Genomic DNA, 17,584 nt, shown 5'->3' with positions numbered 1-17,584 from the left:
GGTGCTGTATATTCAAAACTAAATAAATACATACTTATGTATACAAATCTAAATAAATACATATTTCTGAAAAACAGCTTTTATGCAAGAGCCATAACTGCACTAAACGCAGTGACTGACTGAAGCACATGTGCAATAACATAAAGTGCAATAACAGAGTTGTTTTTATTGAATGGAAATATAGAGTTCTTTTTTCTTTTTTATTCATTACATACATTTTTTTTACCTGTGTTTTTGGTACTTTTCTTTTTAATAGCACACAAGGAGGATTGAACCTCTCAATTTCTTTGTTGCAAAGACAATAAAGACATCCCATTCTATTCTAATATATGTTGTGAAAAAGCACACCATGTGACATAATATGTATAGTTTTAACTTTATATGAATGTATATTTCATATGGAAATTCAGTGTGCGTGTGTGAGTTTTTTTTCCCCCATTATTTATATCAAACAGCAATACATTACAGTTACAAAGTAAAAGGGGAAATGAACTAGAGAGACTAGAGAAACCTGTAAACAATGCAAACGCTAATATAGAAATAAATAGCAAAACAAAAAAGAATAAACAGATGAATAATTACATGAAAAAGAATAAAGCAAAAACAAATACATAGATAGATAAAAGCAAGATTACATATCAATTAAGGACATTAAAGGCAGTACATTATGTTGGTAGTTTATACACCTTACGTATTGTTTTGTAGACATGAGAGAGTTGAGACTCTGACTTAAAAACCAAGAAATGTGTTTTTTGTACTTAAAAATTTACATTTGTGTACCGGTATGTGGTAAGTAAAATTAAATTTAGCTATTATAAAATATGCATCAGTGTCCTTCTTTTTGTGATCATAAAAGCCAAACATGACATAAAGTAAAAATCTGAGAAAACATTTCTGTTAACAAATGAGGAGTTAAAGCAGAAGTAAGCGATCCGGTGGTTTTGGCTAACTTCTTGTCAGCCGATGGAGTTAGCAGTCCCCGCCCTCGTCCCTACGTCACCACATTCACGCGCATCCCTTGGCTGCACACACAGAGAGGACCGCCCCTTTATGCCGTTCTCTCTCCTCATTGGATAAAGGTTGTAGGATACAAGGAAAGTTTTCTCCTCGGCTTACAGCAGAGCAGAGTGACTGACAGACCCGTGTTTCAGACCAAACACTCTATATAAGTGATTGCTGTCGGAAGATAGAACTATTTAAGACTTATATTAACACCAACATCCCGCTTACTTCTGCTTTAAGTTTCATTTCTGTAAAAAAAAAAAAGTAGGAACAGTGGTGCAGTTTTTTTTTTTCTCTAAACTTTATTTATAATCAAATAGTATGAACAAGTGAAAAAGGAACAAAACGACAGACATTCCAAGACACGATAAAGGCCTTTGGACAACATTGAGAGTTAAAAGCTTTTTTTTATTTTTATTGAGAGTTAAAAGCTAAAAGCAGTTTTCTGTGAAGCTGTGACATCACTTCCGTGTGGATCCTGCAGCAGCAGCAGGACGAGGTGGAGCAGCAGCGGCTACGTGGCGGTGTGATGATGAGGGGGGGGGGGGGGGGGGCAGGTCTGTCTGCCCCGGTCTGCTCTCTGGTCTCTCCCCTCTGGATGGGATGTGAGAGGCGGAATGAATGAATGAATGAGTGAGTGAGTGAGTGAGTGAGTGAGTGAGTGAAGCGGCGCTGCTCTGCTCTGCTGGGAGGGAGACTGAGCCACCAGGTGTCGGGACAACGTCCACGGGCTGCGAGTCCTTATCTCCTCTCTGCCGTGGGTTTGACCACATCAGCGTTAGATAGGCTACCTGAGTGGGGGGGGGGGGGCGTGCACGTGCAGCGCTTTCTCTCTCTCTCTCTCTCTCTCTCTCTCTCTTTCTCTCTCTCTCTCTCTGACACACGGAAGTAGTTGTAGCAGCAGCAGCAGCAGCAGCAGCTCCTCTCCTCCTCCTCTCTCCTCTTCTCCTTCTGCTCCATAACTTCACTATGACCTGGTCGCGCGGTGTTTTCCTGCTGCTCGCGGCCGCTGCTCTCACCTGTGGCCTCGCGCGGGCAGAAGAGCCGCCGGCGGCCGAGGAGCTGCACGTGGAGACTCTGGTGAGTGTGCGCGTGTTGTTGTTGTTATTATGTTATTATTATGTTTTTTTGTTTTTAATATAAAACACACTTGAGGATCGGTGCGTGCAGCGGTGGTGTTAACGGTGTGTGTGTGTGTGTGTGTGTGTGTGTGTGTGTGTGTGTGTGTGTGTGTGTGTGTGTGTGTGTGTGTGTGTGTGTGTGTGTGTGTCCAGGTGAAGCCGGACAGCTGCTCCGTCCTGTCTGCGATGGGAGACACGCTGCAGATCCACTACACGGTGAGAAAACAGAAACTAAAAAACGAACAAACTGCTGCTACTTGTCGTGGACCCGGTTCGAGTCCGAGCCGAGCCGAGCCGAGCCGAGCGGTGACGAACACAGCTGCCGTCAATGTGGCACCGCTGGAGCTCGTGCCTGTGCGTTTACATAGACTACGCACACAACAGCTGGAAGAGAGAGACGGTCCTCTGATTGACCACGGGACAGATAGTGGGTTCAATGACTGTGTGTGTGTGTGTGTGTGTGTGTGTGAGTGTATGTGCATGTGTGTGTGTGTGTGTGTGTGTGTGTGTGTGTGTGTGTGTGTGTGTGTCCTGCTTTTACTATGGAGTGAGTGGGGCGGTGCAACACGTCAGCAGTAACAGCAGCTTGTGTCTGACTCTGCAGCTGTTTAAAAAAGTTTGACTGAATGAATTTTGGCACAAAAAAAAGCGTAATATAAAGTACTAATTTACACATTTTCTTCTTCATTTGTCAAATACTCTTCAAGAAATACCTGGAAACTAAACTTTTTCATCAGTAGCTAAACCTTAACCCAGAGAGGAGATTATATTATATAGCTACTGTGATACTGTGTGTACAAATACAGTTTATTTTTATCCATTCAGACTCAGAACAGTCCTTTAAAATCCTACATGATAGTAATAATTCTTTATTTAGCACTTTTCTCAGCACAAAGTCATACTGTAAAGTGCTTCACAAACATTCACAGAATACAAATAGAAAACAGCGACAGTGAGCACAATATTATTTAGTTAACATGCAATTTAAAAGCCTGTCGAAACAGGTGAGTTTACATCATAGTAATAAATCCTGTTTTTGAGACTGAACAGACGAATTAACATCTGTTCCTTTACAGAAAGGATCAGATAAACAGTAAGAAATTAAACTTGTAAACAGGCTCAGTTTCTGTCTCATATTGCTTCATATAGACTTTAATGTACATATAGTAAAAATGAAAGTGAAGGATAAATCTGTGTATTAATATAATACAGAAAAACTACTGTCGCCATGTGAAGTATTGATTAAAATAATCAATATCAAAGAGTTGGTACAACATCATATCATTAAATATCATGACATTTTCATTATATATATAATAAAATATATATAAAATATAAGTATAACCTTCTGTTCTGAGACTATTTCCGTATAAAGACTCTTTGTTCTGCTCCATATAAGGTTTTTTTTTCCATCATAATTACTGCACATACATGAAAACATATGAACAGTGACATTTACACTGAGTCCCTTTAGTCACCTTGGCAACAGCCAGTTTTACACAATACAGTCGACAAACGCTCGCACACATTATTCTATACACAGGAGGAAATAAATAACGCAGCTGCAGAGTTTCACCGTCATTACATCGACATAACAGAAGGAAACCCACCGACCTGATGACATCACAGCGTGAAGGTGATGAAACCCGAGCTGAGCTTTAAAAAACCGACGGGTAAATAAATGTAAATATCTAAAGGTTTTCATCACTTTCACATCTGTCACAGGTGAAGGTTCAACATCTGTAAAGAAATCTGAACTGATTCGCAGTTTGGAAAAATAACGACGGAGACGAGTAGAGTTCATATCAGAGTTAACGATTTGGCAGAATGACTTTTAATTAAAGAAACAAAAACATTTCAGCGTATTTATACCGTCATCTCTCCTTTACTGCCTCATTTAAAGGGATAGTTCAACATTTTGGCAAATTGGCCCATTGCCATAATGGAGTAGTAGGTTCGTTACCTTTAATTGTCGGTGCAAGCTATTTTTAGAACGGCGGAGCAGAGCGGCGAGCTGCTCAGAGCTACGCTACGGAGGCTCATGGGATTTCTTGGTTTCTATCTATTTTGTATTCCTTTTATCTCCTTATACATTATTTATTTTTAGTGTAAGGGTGTGTGTGCATTTGTGTGAAGCCGTGACTGATTGTGATGTTGTGTGTCTCCTCTTTTAAGCACTTTACAGGAGGAGCATGCATTATGTCGTTGTGTATTTCTCATGTTATACAATGACAATAAAGGCAATCTTGAATCTTAATCAAAAATAAAGATGTTTGGAATAGAATAGAATAGAATAGAATAGAAGAGAATAGAATAGAAACACTTTATTGTTCAGCCATTTACATAAAAACACAGATTTGTAAACAGAGATTACACAAAACAACAAATACAGTATTTCATCGAGCAAACACATCAGTACGAGCAGGTACAGGGAGCATCTACCTGTGTTACATACAGACACCTACTCTCATTATCTTGATTAATTAATTACGTTGACGGCATTAGGGATGAAGGTGCCCTTATTTTCCATATTCTGTGTTGTAAACTGTTTTCTTGTCTCTATTACACTATACTGCTGCACGTCCTGGGTGAGGGATCCCTCCTCCTCCTTTGCAAATTGCATTGCCTTTTATAGATCATTTTCTTTACCATAGGTGCTCTAACTCTGACTTACAGTTTCTTTTACTGTTGATTAGTGTTGCATTGTCCCCGTTAAATAAACCAATAAATTAATAAATAAATAAAATAGCGCCGCCCTGAGGGAAGCGGCTCAAACTCGTATCTTATCATTGATGATTGACAGGTCTTTGCTCCGTGCAGCCGTGTCATAGAGGTCATCTGTCTGGTGGCTTTCGTTTTTGCAGCCAACTCTCTTCCCTGCCGTCTTTTAGTTTTAGTTTGTTTATTTATTTGCCGACATCAGACAGTGACATTAAAAACAAGGACGCTCTCAACCAGGTTGATATACACTCTTACCAGAATGCCCAACCTGACCCTCAACCCCTTCAGTTTCCTTTTTAAAAACATCCTTGTTATCTATAAATGTTCCCAGATACTTAAAGGGATACTTCACCTAAAATTGATAATTCACCAATCATCTACAGTACTCACCGTCATACCAAGGAAGAGTTTGGACGCTTTAGGAGTTCCAGGGGGGGTCCGGCTGGCAACGGGTTTTCATATAATGGCGGCGGATAGAGTTCACTTTTGAATCGTCCAAAACACACACTATGAAACATCCAGATACCTCCATACTGCTCGTCTGTACTGACCCAAGTGTCCTGAAGCCGCCACATGAAAAAGTTGCGAGATGTTCCTCCGGGTATGGAGGTATCTGGATGTTTCATAGTGTGTGTTTTGGACGATTCAAAAGTGAACTCTATCCGCCGCCATTATATGAAAATCCGTTGCCAGCCGGACCCCCCTGGAACTCCAGAAGCATTTTGATGACTCAGAAAGTTCTCCAAACCCTTCCTTGGCATGACGGTGAGTAGAAAATTGGGTGAAGTATCCCTTTAAAGAGGAACTATGCAGGATTTTTACTTTAATTAACCAGCTCCAGAGTCCTAGTTCTGGTTAAATCAATGACTAGTAACTAGCTCCAGGGAGAATGGAGGCTCTCTGCCTTCCACCTAGCGTCTCTTGGCTGAAAACCAACCTTGTAAGATCAGAGCCTCCGACCCGGTGTCCCAGCTCTCGTCTCCATGGCGACACCGCCACACAAACGTAGCGCGCCCCGAAACCAGTAATCTCTTGTTTATGACAGATAAGACTACACAGATATACACATGGTAACATGGTAGATGATAAATAACGTTATCCACCGCTCCATGGATTGATTTCTTTCTCTTCATTGTAAACAAATGCACATAAACAGTCCGGACTAACGAGCTCTGACGTCGTGTCTCTGACGTTTCAGGGGAAGCTGATGGACGGGAAGGTGATCGACTCGTCTCTGTCCCGGGATCCTCTGGTGGTGGAGCTGGGGAAGAGAACCGTTATCGCTGGTAAATTAACACGGGAGCAGAGTTTTAGTTTTGTGGAGGTTAAAGCTGCAGCTGCCGAGTGTGAACTCACTTTGCTGTGTTTGCTGACTGTGTATAACTTTCTTATCAGGGCTGGAGCAGAGCCTGGTCGGTGTGTGTGAAGGGTAAGAGAGAGACGTAAAGGTTCAACTGTTCAACAAACAACAAAGTCAATGGTTGTGTGTGTGATTAAAAAAATAACTTTTATGTTTTATTTTTTCTTATTTTCTTCATTCAGACAAAAAATCAAAGCCACTATTCCCTCTCCCCTGGCCTATGGAAAGAAAGGATACCCTCCGACCATCCCAGGTAATAATAATAATAATACATTTTATTTATAAGCACTTTTCCAGAAGCTCAAAGACACTTTACATACAATAAATTCAGTTAAGAACACAAGACATATAAATTTGAGGTAATTCGAGGTAACACTGAGACACACAAGAAGAGGTCGACAACACAGTGTGTGTGTTGTGTTGTGTTCATATCACTGTGTCTACACACACACACACAGCTCTGCATCGCACACTGTTTACGTAACATCAGCACAGTTTAAATTAAAAGTACAACGTGTCGTGTTTTCAGCGATTTTCTTACTGTAAACAGCTGGTCACATTTATTTTTGTTGGGAACTACTTTCAGCTGCGGATTAATACACAGTAGTGAGTAATTAATTACATCATCAAAATAGTATAAATAGTATAATATGTATTTTTATAATTGATAATATCCAGTTTCCAGTGCAGCTCAGCATGTGTTATTAATGTAGGATTTATTTATAACAAAAAGAATCACTTGACTCACTATGAATACATCCACTACCGATCAAAAGTTTCAGAGAATTCCAATGTCTCTAGATTTTTTTTATTGAAAATAATGCATTTTAAAGGGATAGTTCAACATTCTTCAGTTGCATTCGCTCGTCAATTTGGCACAGAGCCACAGACTCGCATTTTCGCTTTAATGATGTCATGCCCACTGCCATGTGTCTCTGTTTACACCGGCACCACCGTGATTACGGCAGCCAATCAGCGCTGAGCGACGAGTGACTGACGGCCGGAGAGTTGGGATTTCTCATCTCGAGCTGTCGCTCAGAGCCCCAGCGTTTTTTCGCCTGGGCGATTAAACGCTCAATCGCTCGTTTGCATTGACTTAACATGTAAACTTGTCGCTCGTTCGAAAAACAAAAGGTCTGGTGTGAACGCACCTTTAGAGGTAAATGCAGCCGGAACTACATTCCAGACACGGCGGCTGGGTGGAGTGATTTCAAAAGCGCAAAGTAGTTCTGAGTATTTGCTTCATGTGTCGTAATGTTACAAAATTATACATTATTATTTCATAGCGTGGTGAATGTGCAGGTCACAACTTGTCCACCAGAGCGTTTTGGAGTTGTTGGATTGTGTATTTGATGAGTTTGATGAGGGACAGGGGACCTGTACCGTTCACCTCCATTGTGTTCACTGAGCAGCTCACGTCTCTGCCCCGCCGATCTCAAAACAACATGCACCGACAATAAAGGTGATGAACCTACTGCTATGACTATAGGGATTATGGTGAGAGGAGAATTTGCCAAAATGTTGAACTATCCCTTTAAATTTCAATAACAAAACTGGCAAATGTAGGGCTTTCTAAAACTTTTGACGGTAACCCTTTAATTTACAGGCCACTAATTACATGATAATGTCAAGAAATAGCCAAGAAATAACAATTAATTGCATCACAATGTCTAGAAATAGCCTAGAAATAACGGTCAATTTCATAGTAATGTCAAGAAATATATAAGAAATAACGATTGATTGCGTAGAAACAGCCCTGTTGGAGAAAAATCCTTGCTTTTCCCAAAATTTCGAAGCATGAATCTTTTGCCTTTATGAAAAACTTGACATTACTATAAAATTGACTGTTATTTCAAGGCTATTTCTTGACATTATGAAGCAATTAATTGTTATTTCTTCACTATTTCTTGACATTATCACGTAATTAGCGTCTGTTTTTTCTAATAAGATAAACTTTAATCTGTTCAGATCCATACTTAACGTCCTAACAGGTGTTTTGCTCCGTGCTGCACATCTACAACTGTGTGTATTTATTTATTTACCTGCTGCAACCTTTCTCAGGTGACGCTGCACTGGAGTTCGAGGTGGAGGTGGTTTCTCTGACGCAGCAGACGCCGTGGCAGAAGATGGTGAACGACGTGTTCCCCCTGGTGTGTCTGGCGCTGGTGCCCACGCTGCTCGGCCTGGTGGGACTTTACCTCTACCAGAAGGCCAACGCCCAGCAGAAGCCCGGCAAAAAGAAGGTGAAGGACAAGAAGATCAAGAAGAAATGAGGACGAGGCACAGAACTATTTAAATAAACACTTTTTTAATTGTATTTGTTTGCTCCTCTCTGTTCATTTGTTTATATTTTGTGTTATTATTTGCTGTGAATAGACGTGTCGAGGCCAGGAGAGACGCTCTGTGACCGGTACAGATATATTACAGATTCATGAAGCTTCTGAACTTCAATTTGATGGTTCCTGTGTCAGATTGTGTTTTAACCAGGAGCAGCTGCTGCCACAAACCCAGTGAACCTGAGAGCAGCGGTTTGACTTCAGTATTTAATATGGAAGGTTTTTTTTACTCCTTTAGAAAGAAGCTCTATCACCAGATCGGCCATTAAAAGAGGTTTGAATGCAGCAGAAACAAGGACGCACAATGTGAAAACAGCCTGAGAAGTGAGTTCACGGCCAAGAACAAACACATTGTCAGGTGACAATCTACTGAATAGAGTTTTTCTTGTAGAAAACAGCTTATTCAGAATCTGTAAAAGGGGCAAATATATATATTTTTTTAAGAAAAAAGTTAGACCTTGGGCCGATAAAGAGCCTGACGTAGAACTGGTTCATTTCCAAACAGGTGTCAGAGTTCATCTCCTGTGGAGCTGAAGAGGGAATTAAGACACGTGAGATTTATTGTTGAGGAGATAAAAAAAAATATAATAATAATAATTGTACATAAAAGATGTCAAACTGAAGGTTTCTCCTCTCTGACGTCAACTTAACTGTAGAGACGTTAAAAGACCAAATAGATAGTTGTATGGCAACAGAAACTCATCATACGGTGGCCCTGAAGGCTCAACTCACTGCAATATAAGGAAAACATAAAGACACAAATACAGAAAACAGAGGTGTTTCAGGGGACACAATTATTGATTAAGTCTACTGTTAGTTTGGCATTAGTCTTTAGCCGACTCCATCCCTTTTTATTTTATTTTTTATTATACATATTTTATTTAGCCTACACTCTGTCCCACTATGTTTATTCTACCTGTAAATCAAAGATTTCCAGTACAATTTAAACTGTGGCTGAAAAAAAATATTTGCCATTTTCACATTTAGGTGAAAATCATAGTATTCAGAGATAAACTTTATACTGCCCACTTGTGGTCAAGATATAAGACAGCAAGTCTTCTGAAACTCCAAGTAGCCTATAATAATGATGCCATGAGGATATTGCTCAAAAGGCCTAGAAGATGGTGCAATGGAAAGGAAATAGTTGTGGCTGCAAGAGTTAATAATCTTCAAGCGGTTCTATGGAAACTAATGTATAAACTTATGTGTGGCTTGGATGAGTCTGTGAACTTCATCATTAGCATAAATAACCCTGTGAGGAGCTGTAGCTGTATCATACAGGACACATTGGTTTAAAAGCCTATATAATAGTCCTAATGGGCTGGCCTCATATTGAGGTTTCCTTTTTACTCTCTCTTTTGTTTTGTTTTTAAATTGTATATTACTGATGATGTTTATGTCCTGTAGCCTATGTGTTTTACTCTTATGGTGCTATGGACCTCTCTTTGGGATGTGTCTGTCTATCTATCTATCTATCTATCTATCTATCTATCTATCTATCTATCTATCTATCTATCTATCTATCTATCTATCTATCTATCTATCTGTCTGTCTGTCTTATTAATAATATATTAATATTGATATTAATTTTGTCTGTCTTCTTGTCCTGATGATAAAGTGACGGATAACTACCTCACTTCTGAGTAAAATACAGTATATGAGCACTGATATCCCTCCGCGAAAAAATAAGTTTATAAATGTTATTTTGCGGAAGGAAATGTGTAATTATTTTTTATATATTTATTTAATTTATTTTTTTCCAACTGTAAACTAAGCATAAAACATTATAGAAGATAAAAGTCCAGTAAAAATACACCAGTCGTCTCTTTCCTTGTGAACATCAGAGGGCGGAGCGGAGCGCACTACTTCTCGCGGCTCAACCTCTTCCGGTCCTCTTTCCAGCTTCCCGTGCAACATGGTGAGTGTGTTTCAGCGGCGGCAGCGCCACAAAACCCGAAATAAACTCATATTTTACCCGGACAGTTACACGGTTTTGTGTTTGTTTAGGCTTTATAAGCACATAGCTCGACCATAACGCGTGGAATCGATGGTAAATGTTGGTGAAATTGACTGAAAAAACGAGTTTGGGCCTAGCGGCTAGCTGTTAGCATGCTAGCCGCGCTGTGCATGTGTTCCTGTTGTAACGTTGGCTGAAGCCGCTGCGGTCAAACACAGCGGCGGAGTGTGAGCTAAAATACACGTGTTATTCATTTATTGTGACTAAAATATATAAAATTAATTTTAAAAAAAAGTCACAAGGAGGATGTGGCAATTACATTTCATAGTAGCATCTACACATTATGAGCCCATGCGTCTGATGAGTCGAGACAGAGATAAAGGCCTGAATTCAACTAATAGACATCGGTACAGCATTGATTATGAGTTTATACTGTTGTGGCGCTTATTAATGATCGTTTGGACTGTTGTAGTGTGTATTAGTCGTTATCTGCTATTGGAGGAAGCGCACTGTTGTAAATCTGCAGTTAGATGCCAGAAATGAGTTGATATTTGTGATGGCAGCTGCAATGAGACGTTTCTCCCGTAAATTCAAAATGCAATTTTCAACTTTTCAGTGAAATCATATTGAATCAAATGTTTGTCTGATGACTTTTGGAACTACACTCACTTATAATTGTCACCATTGTCTGACAGACTTAGACATTTAAGGAAATAAACAGATTATCCTCTAGCTTTAGCTCCCAGAAGGTGCAATAGTCTCTCTATTCCTACTTTTGCACCTATTTAGTTATATATACTGACTATTTTGAGGTTATTTTAAATGTTTTTAATTATAAGGTCATTTTAATACACTTTGCAATAAGTCATCACTCTTATATATTTGAGACAGGCTGTTTGTTGTATTGTTTCACCAGTACCATGATGATAATAACAAGGGTATCTTGAATCTTTAGATTAAGTAACAATAGTCAGTGTTTTCTTGTATTGATGTAGATGAAGTGTTTGAATGTATAGGCCCTTTTTTATTGAGGACTAATCTGTCCCCCCCCCAAGAAGATATGCTAACTTTATACAAACACAGCTACAAAAACATTTCCTAATACTGTGTTGAGTTTTAAATTTTGGCTTGTTTTAAATAATTCAGCGATCATAGTAAGGCTACATGACCTAACTGTGTCCTGTGTGTCTTTTTACAGACTAAGAAGAGGAGGAATAACGGTCGTGCCAAGAAGGGCCGTGGCCACGTGCAGCCCATCCGCTGCACCAACTGCGCCCGTTGCGTCCCCAAGGACAAGGCCATCAAGAAGTTCGTCATCAGGAACATCGTGGAGGCTGCGGCCGTGAGAGACATCTCTGAGGCCAGTGTCTTCGACTGTGAGTGTGGTTTTATTTTTTTATTTTTTAAAGTTTATTTCCACTAAACTTAACTGTGTAAAATGGCATTGACCCCTCGGCGTGTCCTCATCGTGTCCCTGTGTCGTCGTCTCTGCAGCGTACGTGCTGCCCAAGCTCTACGTGAAGCTGCACTACTGTGTCAGCTGTGCCATCCACAGTAAGGTGGTGAGGAACCGCTCCTGTGAGGCCAGGAAAGACCGCACCCCCCCACCCAGGTTCAGGCCCGCGGTGAGTGAAAAGAACAAGTGTGATTAATGTGACTGATGGTTGTGTTAATTTAAAATGAGTAGAAACAACAACATCAGAGCACCAGGTCTCGTAATATAATTATTGACACTGTTAAAAAACCATCAATAATTCATGAATCTAAAACTGTCTTTTGTGTTTTTGTTTTTATTTCCAGGCTGGTGCACCAAGACCTAACCCCAAGCCGATGTAAAAACAGGTTTTGAAGATGCTGTACACCTGAATAAAGTTGAAAAAAATCTTTTCAAAAAAGATAAAAAGTGTGAAGCTCGTTATTCTGAACATCACAACATCTAATCCTACAAAATGCTGGGTTTCCGCAGGGTCTTTAAAAGCCTAAAGTCTAAAATTTTAAAGGGATTGCCATAATCCCTAATAGTCATAGCAGTAGGTTCGTTACTTTTAATTGTCGGTGCAAGCTATTTTTAGAACGGCGGAGCAGAGCCGTGAGCTGCTCAGAGCTACGCTACGGAGGCTCATGGGATTTCTTGGATTCACTCATCAGACTCATCAAATACACAATCCAACAACTCCGAAACGCTCTGGTGGACAAGTTGTGACCTGCACATTCACCACGCTATGAAATAATAACACAACGTTACCAGACAGAGTTGTTTTAGAGGGAAATACAGAGACTGCTTGATGAAAAACTGCCCTGACAGGAACATGCATCAGCGGTTTTGCATGAATTTACCTCTAAAACAATGTAACGTTGTGTTATTATCTCATAGCGTGGTGAATGTGCAGGTCATAACTTGTCCACCAGAGCGTTGTGGAGTTGTTGGATTGTGTATTTGATGAGGGAAACCAAGAAGTCCCATTAGCCTCTGTATCATAGCTCCGAGCAGCTCGTGGCACAATTGTAAGGCAACAAACCTACTGCTATGACTATAGGGATTATGGCAATGGGCCAATTTGCTAAAATGTTGAACTATCCCTTTTAAAAAGTCCTCAAATGCTCGAGCCCAATGTGCAACTTATATATTGCAGCCAATTTACTTTGCAATTTGTGACTCTGCATTTCTTTTGTACGGTTTGTTCGTCATAATATAGGTCCGAAATTTCATCCATAATGGTCTTAAGTCTTAAATTTGAGTCAGTGAAACATGCAGAAAGCCTGAAATCTGAACGAAACCGACCAGACGACGTGCTGCTGTGTTGTCTAAGTGTAGTAAAAGACAGGTCTGTCAAGTATTTTTATTTGGAATAGACTTTTACAGTACAAAACTTACAGTAGTTTTTTAAGATCAAATTACGCAAAAGCAATAATTACATATGATACATTTGAAAAGGCTCTGCAGTTATTTAAAGCGATATCAGACCATTTACAAGGGGAAAACAGGGTTAAAGGAGTCAAAACTCAAGGAGACAAATAGTGCAACAAGGAAAACACAAAATACCACAAAACTAGTTTCTTTTCTGAAGAACTGACTTGAAGGGGAGAAGATAGTTTATTTGGTTGTCCTTAAAAACACAACAGAAAGGTGTGTGTGTCAGTTGAGGAGCAAACAGCATCGGTACCACATGCATCAGGTGTAAAAGCACATCACTGCCCAGTGTAGCACACAGAGATAAAAACATCCAAACTCGCAGCCTGTCGAGGGGGAAAACTGTTTGTTTTTTTTAGTTTTTAAAATTAAACTATTTCTCTACCAGCATTTGTCACTCTGAAGTTCAGTACAGGTGCATCTCAATAAATTAGAATATCATGGAAAAGTTCATTTATTTCAGCCGCTCAATTCAAATAGTAAATATTCGTTTTACTATTTGAGGTATAGATTTATTACATATAGATTGAAATTCAGCCCTGCAAAAAATTAAAGGACCACTTTCACAAATGTTTCTTAAATTTCCAGTTTAAAAAAAAAATACAAACAACTCATTCGACTTAATGAGACAGAATATTATAAAAAACACTGCTGGGATTAAACATTGACATTATCCCACTGAAATTTAGTAATAAACTCTTCTCAAGTTAAAATATTTGTGCTGTGTTGTTGAGCAATGACAATATGAACATGTTTTCTTTGCATTATTATTCAAGGTCTGAAAAGACTTTAAACATTTGTTATTTTGACTAGTTTTCTGTAATTTTCTGTCAATAAACGCTCTAAAAGACAATATTTTTACTTACATTTTGGGAGAGATGTTGTCAGTAGTTCATAGAATAAAGCAAAAAAATGTTAATTTTACTCAAACACAAACCTACAAAGAGTAAAAACCAGAGAAACTGATCATTTTGAAGTGGTCTCTTAATTTTTTTCCAGAGCTGTATTCCATCTTCTTTTAATTGTAATGATGATTATGGCTTAAATTTAATGAAAACCAAAAAAATTCAGTATCTCAAAGTTTGAATATTGTGACAAAAGTTCACTATTTTATCCTAATGGTGTCACTCTAGTTAACTTAAAACACCTGCAAAGGTTTCCTGAGCCTTTAAATGGCCTGGTCTGGTTCAGTTTTATTCTTGAGATGCACCTGTATAATGAACGTGACTTTGATGGGGGTTTTTTTTTTTCTTTTTAAATCTTAAAGTCATATTTCTTTGGCTCCTAGCTGCCACTGGTGGGTTCAGGTGAACTCTACAGCCGGGTGGTGAACACAAGAAAAGTTGGAGCCTGTTTTTTTGTGATGTGATGAACAAAATAATAAAAGTTTTAAAGAGTTTTCAATTTAAAATGCTGCAGAGACCTCAGGGCCTAAAGGCACGATAAGCAAAGTCTAAGGTTACAACCTGGGCTGTTTTTCTAATATGAGTTAAATGGAACCGACTGGTCTCAACATCGGTGACATTTTCAGTTTGAGTTGTAGTGAATGAAATGAAAACTTTGGTGTCGGATCTTTTAGATTTAAAGTCTTTGTCTTTGTCTCTTCTCCTCGTTGTTGCAGAAAACGACATTTTCAAGATTCTGTGATGTTTTAGTTTATAAAACGACTTCAGTCCTAACATGACCTAACAGTCTTTAATCTTGTGTTTAAGGCAAAAAGATAATCTGATATTTAGATTAATATTTGACTTTGGGAGAAAAAAAAAACATTTTATCCACCTGTGTAGGTTTGTGTTTCTGTTTGATCTGTTTCTTATAACAATATCAGACAAAACTGTATGGAGATACATTTGTGTCTTTATTATTCAATCAATTTGATATTATTCAATCAATTTGACTGAATAATAAAGACACAAATGTATCTCCATAAAAAACTGAACTTTCTTATCATCCCTTTAAAACAAATTAATCTCCACTGAAGAACCTGGAACAATATTGAAACAAAACCGAACAGAGGTTCAACATTAACACCATTTATTTCAAAGGGAACCTCCCCCCCAAATTATGTTTTCTGAATATCTGTCTGTAAAACTCAGGAGGACATTTTTTTAAAATCTACAAGAAAAGAAATAAGAAAAAAAAAAAATCTTCAACCTTTTAGCTTTTGTGTCATTCATACTATATACACAAATTAATCTGTCTTTTCTTTATGCCACTTATTATAGGGAAAAGTGCTTAACAGTGGTTCTTTGGTTTTTACACAGAACCACACTGGTGTAAAAAATAAGATGAAACCAAATATTATTAAAAGTCTTTTCTGTACTTTTAGACCAAATGTGTAAAATTTAGTTCACGACAGAACCAAGGAATGAATAAAATGTCAGTTTAAAGCACTGAATAGCTGAGTTGTTTTTGTTTTAACCTGCAGAGAGAGACTTCTGCTCTTTAAATTAAAATATCTGTTGTGATGAACAGGCAGGAGACGTTTGGATCCATTAGTCGTTTTGTGTGTGTGCAGCATAGAAAAGTCGATGGGCTCAGGTCAGCTGACAATTACTACTGTTGGTTTTTTTCAGAGTTTTTGGATCGTAAGTGCAGACACAGAGAAATCAGACTCAGATCAAACATCTCTGTTGTTTTTAACACGTTCAACAATAGACTGAATCATGAGTTTTGATGTCGTTCTTTTTTTTTGTTCTCTGGACATTAACTCAAAGGGATAGTTCAACATTTTGGCAAATTGGCTCATTGCCATAATCCCTATAGTCATAGCAGTAGGTTCGTTACCTTTAATTGTCGGTGCAAGCTATTTTTAGAACGGTGGAGCAGAGCCGTGAGCTGCTCAGAGCTACGCTACGGAGGCTAATGGGATTTCTTGGTTTCCCTCATCAAACTCATCAAATACACAATCCAACAACTCCAAAACGCTCTGGTGGACAAGTTGTGACCTGCACATTCACCACGCTATGAGATAATAACACAACGTTACCAGACAGAGTTGTTTTAGAGGTAAGTGCAGAGACTGCTGCTGAAAAACTGTCCCTGAAGGCAACGCGCATCAGCGGTTTTGCATGAATTTAACTCTTTCTGTCTGGTAACATTGTGTTATTATCTCATAGCGTGGTGAATGTGAAGGTCACAACTTGTGCACCAGAGCGTTGTGGAGTTGTTGGATTGTGTATTTGATGAGTTTGATGAGGGAAACCAAGAAATCCCATTAGCCTCCGTAGCGTAGCTCTGAGCAGCTCGCGGCTCTGCTCCGCCGTTCTAAAAGTAGCTTGCACTGACAATTAAAGGTAACGAACCTACTGCTATGACTATAGGGATTATGGCAATGGGCCAATTTGCCAAAATGTTGAACTATCCCTTTAAACCTTTGTGCACAAACTGTACCAGGACAACATATTTATAATAGAACTGACAAGAGGTGATGATTGTGAACACTTGCCTCAGTCTCACGTCACAGCAGATTCCTGTGACTCTGTGAAACTGAGATGAGAAATATTTGAAGACAAAAACAAAAACAAAAAAAGAAATAAAACATCTTTTCTTTCTTTTTTTTTGGATGTAACCAGCGAGGACGGCCTCTGACTGTACACTGCACTCACTCATGTCATAGCAGCATGTGCCCAAACGCCATGCACACGTTTAGTCTTTGATAAAGTAGCAGAATTGGTGGGTTTTTTTTGTTTTTTTTAACAACACTTGAGTACAAATCAACCATATTATCTGAAACAGGATGAAACAGATGTTTGTGCAAAGCCAGAAGCCAGAGAGACACCGAGCTGTGTCTGTTGTGTTTTTGTTTTGTTTTGTTTTGTTTTTTTAACATTGATCGCTGTCAGGACGTGACGCTGCAGCTTGTGTACTTCAGTCTGGTCAACAAGGTGTGATCAGGGTGAAGAAAGGCACAATACAATGAGATAACGTTAAAATTATGTTAAAAAAAAAAGAAATATCGAGCATCGAAGGATTTGTAGTGTCGGTTTGCAGTTTTAACGGGTCGATGAAGGAAACGAAACCTGTAGAGACTCTGACCTCATCAGTCGGCTCTAAAGAGTGTGGCAGTGATACTCGTCGTACTCCTTTTTCCTTAGTGAGAGAAAAAAAAAAACAAACACTCGGTCTTGTTTTTTTTTTTTTTCTCACTACGTTTTGAGAGAAATGTGCAGGTCA

At 39.0% G+C, this 17,584-nt stretch overlaps 2 protein-coding genes across 2 annotated transcripts; both read left to right on the top strand.

Annotated features, from left to right (window-relative positions):
• The first annotated feature begins 1,921 nt into the window (after positions 1–1,921).
• fkbp11 (FKBP prolyl isomerase 11) lies at positions 1,922–8,521 on the top strand. Its single transcript, XM_085775773.1, has 6 exons — positions 1,922–2,082; positions 2,277–2,339; positions 6,043–6,130; positions 6,240–6,273; positions 6,387–6,457; positions 8,266–8,521. Exons 1-6 carry the CDS (start codon positions 1,972–1,974, stop codon positions 8,475–8,477), a joined length of 579 nt encoding a protein of 192 aa, XP_085631899.1. The 5' UTR covers positions 1,922–1,971; the 3' UTR covers positions 8,478–8,521.
• Positions 8,522–10,305: 1,784 nt separating this feature from the next.
• On the top strand, positions 10,306–12,400 carry LOC146986905 (small ribosomal subunit protein eS26). Its single transcript, XM_085775771.1, has 4 exons — positions 10,306–10,458; positions 11,696–11,873; positions 11,992–12,122; positions 12,298–12,400. The coding sequence occupies exons 1-4, from the start codon at positions 10,456–10,458 to the stop codon at positions 12,331–12,333; spliced, it is 348 nt and encodes a 115-aa protein (XP_085631897.1). The 5' UTR covers positions 10,306–10,455; the 3' UTR covers positions 12,334–12,400.
• The last annotated feature ends 5,184 nt before the right edge of the window (positions 12,401–17,584 follow it).

This window comes from Trachurus japonicus, chromosome 5, assembly GCF_045865225.1.
Source record: "Trachurus japonicus isolate A0001 chromosome 5, Traja_1.0".
In the NCBI taxonomy this organism is placed as follows: domain Eukaryota; kingdom Metazoa; phylum Chordata; class Actinopteri; order Carangiformes; family Carangidae; genus Trachurus; species Trachurus japonicus.
This window is presented reverse-complemented; position numbering and strand designations above follow the sequence as displayed.

Bases quoted from the DNA above. Each gene is read 5' to 3' on its own strand.
- fkbp11 (XM_085775773.1), top strand. From the start codon at position 1,972: ATGACCTGGTCGCGCGGTGTTTTCCTGCTGCTCGCGGCCGCTGCTCTC. The intron at 2,083-2,276 runs GTGAGTGTGCGC...GTGTGTGTCCAG, and splicing joins AGCTGCACGTGGAGACTCTG to GTGAAGCCGGACAGCTGCTC. The intron at 2,340-6,042 runs GTGAGAAAACAG...CTGACGTTTCAG, and splicing joins CGCTGCAGATCCACTACACG to GGGAAGCTGATGGACGGGAA.
- LOC146986905 (XM_085775771.1), top strand. The intron at 11,874-11,991 runs GTGAGTGTGGTT...TCGTCTCTGCAG, and splicing joins TGAGGCCAGTGTCTTCGACT to CGTACGTGCTGCCCAAGCTC. The intron at 12,123-12,297 runs GTGAGTGAAAAG...TTTTATTTCCAG, and splicing joins CACCCAGGTTCAGGCCCGCG to GCTGGTGCACCAAGACCTAA.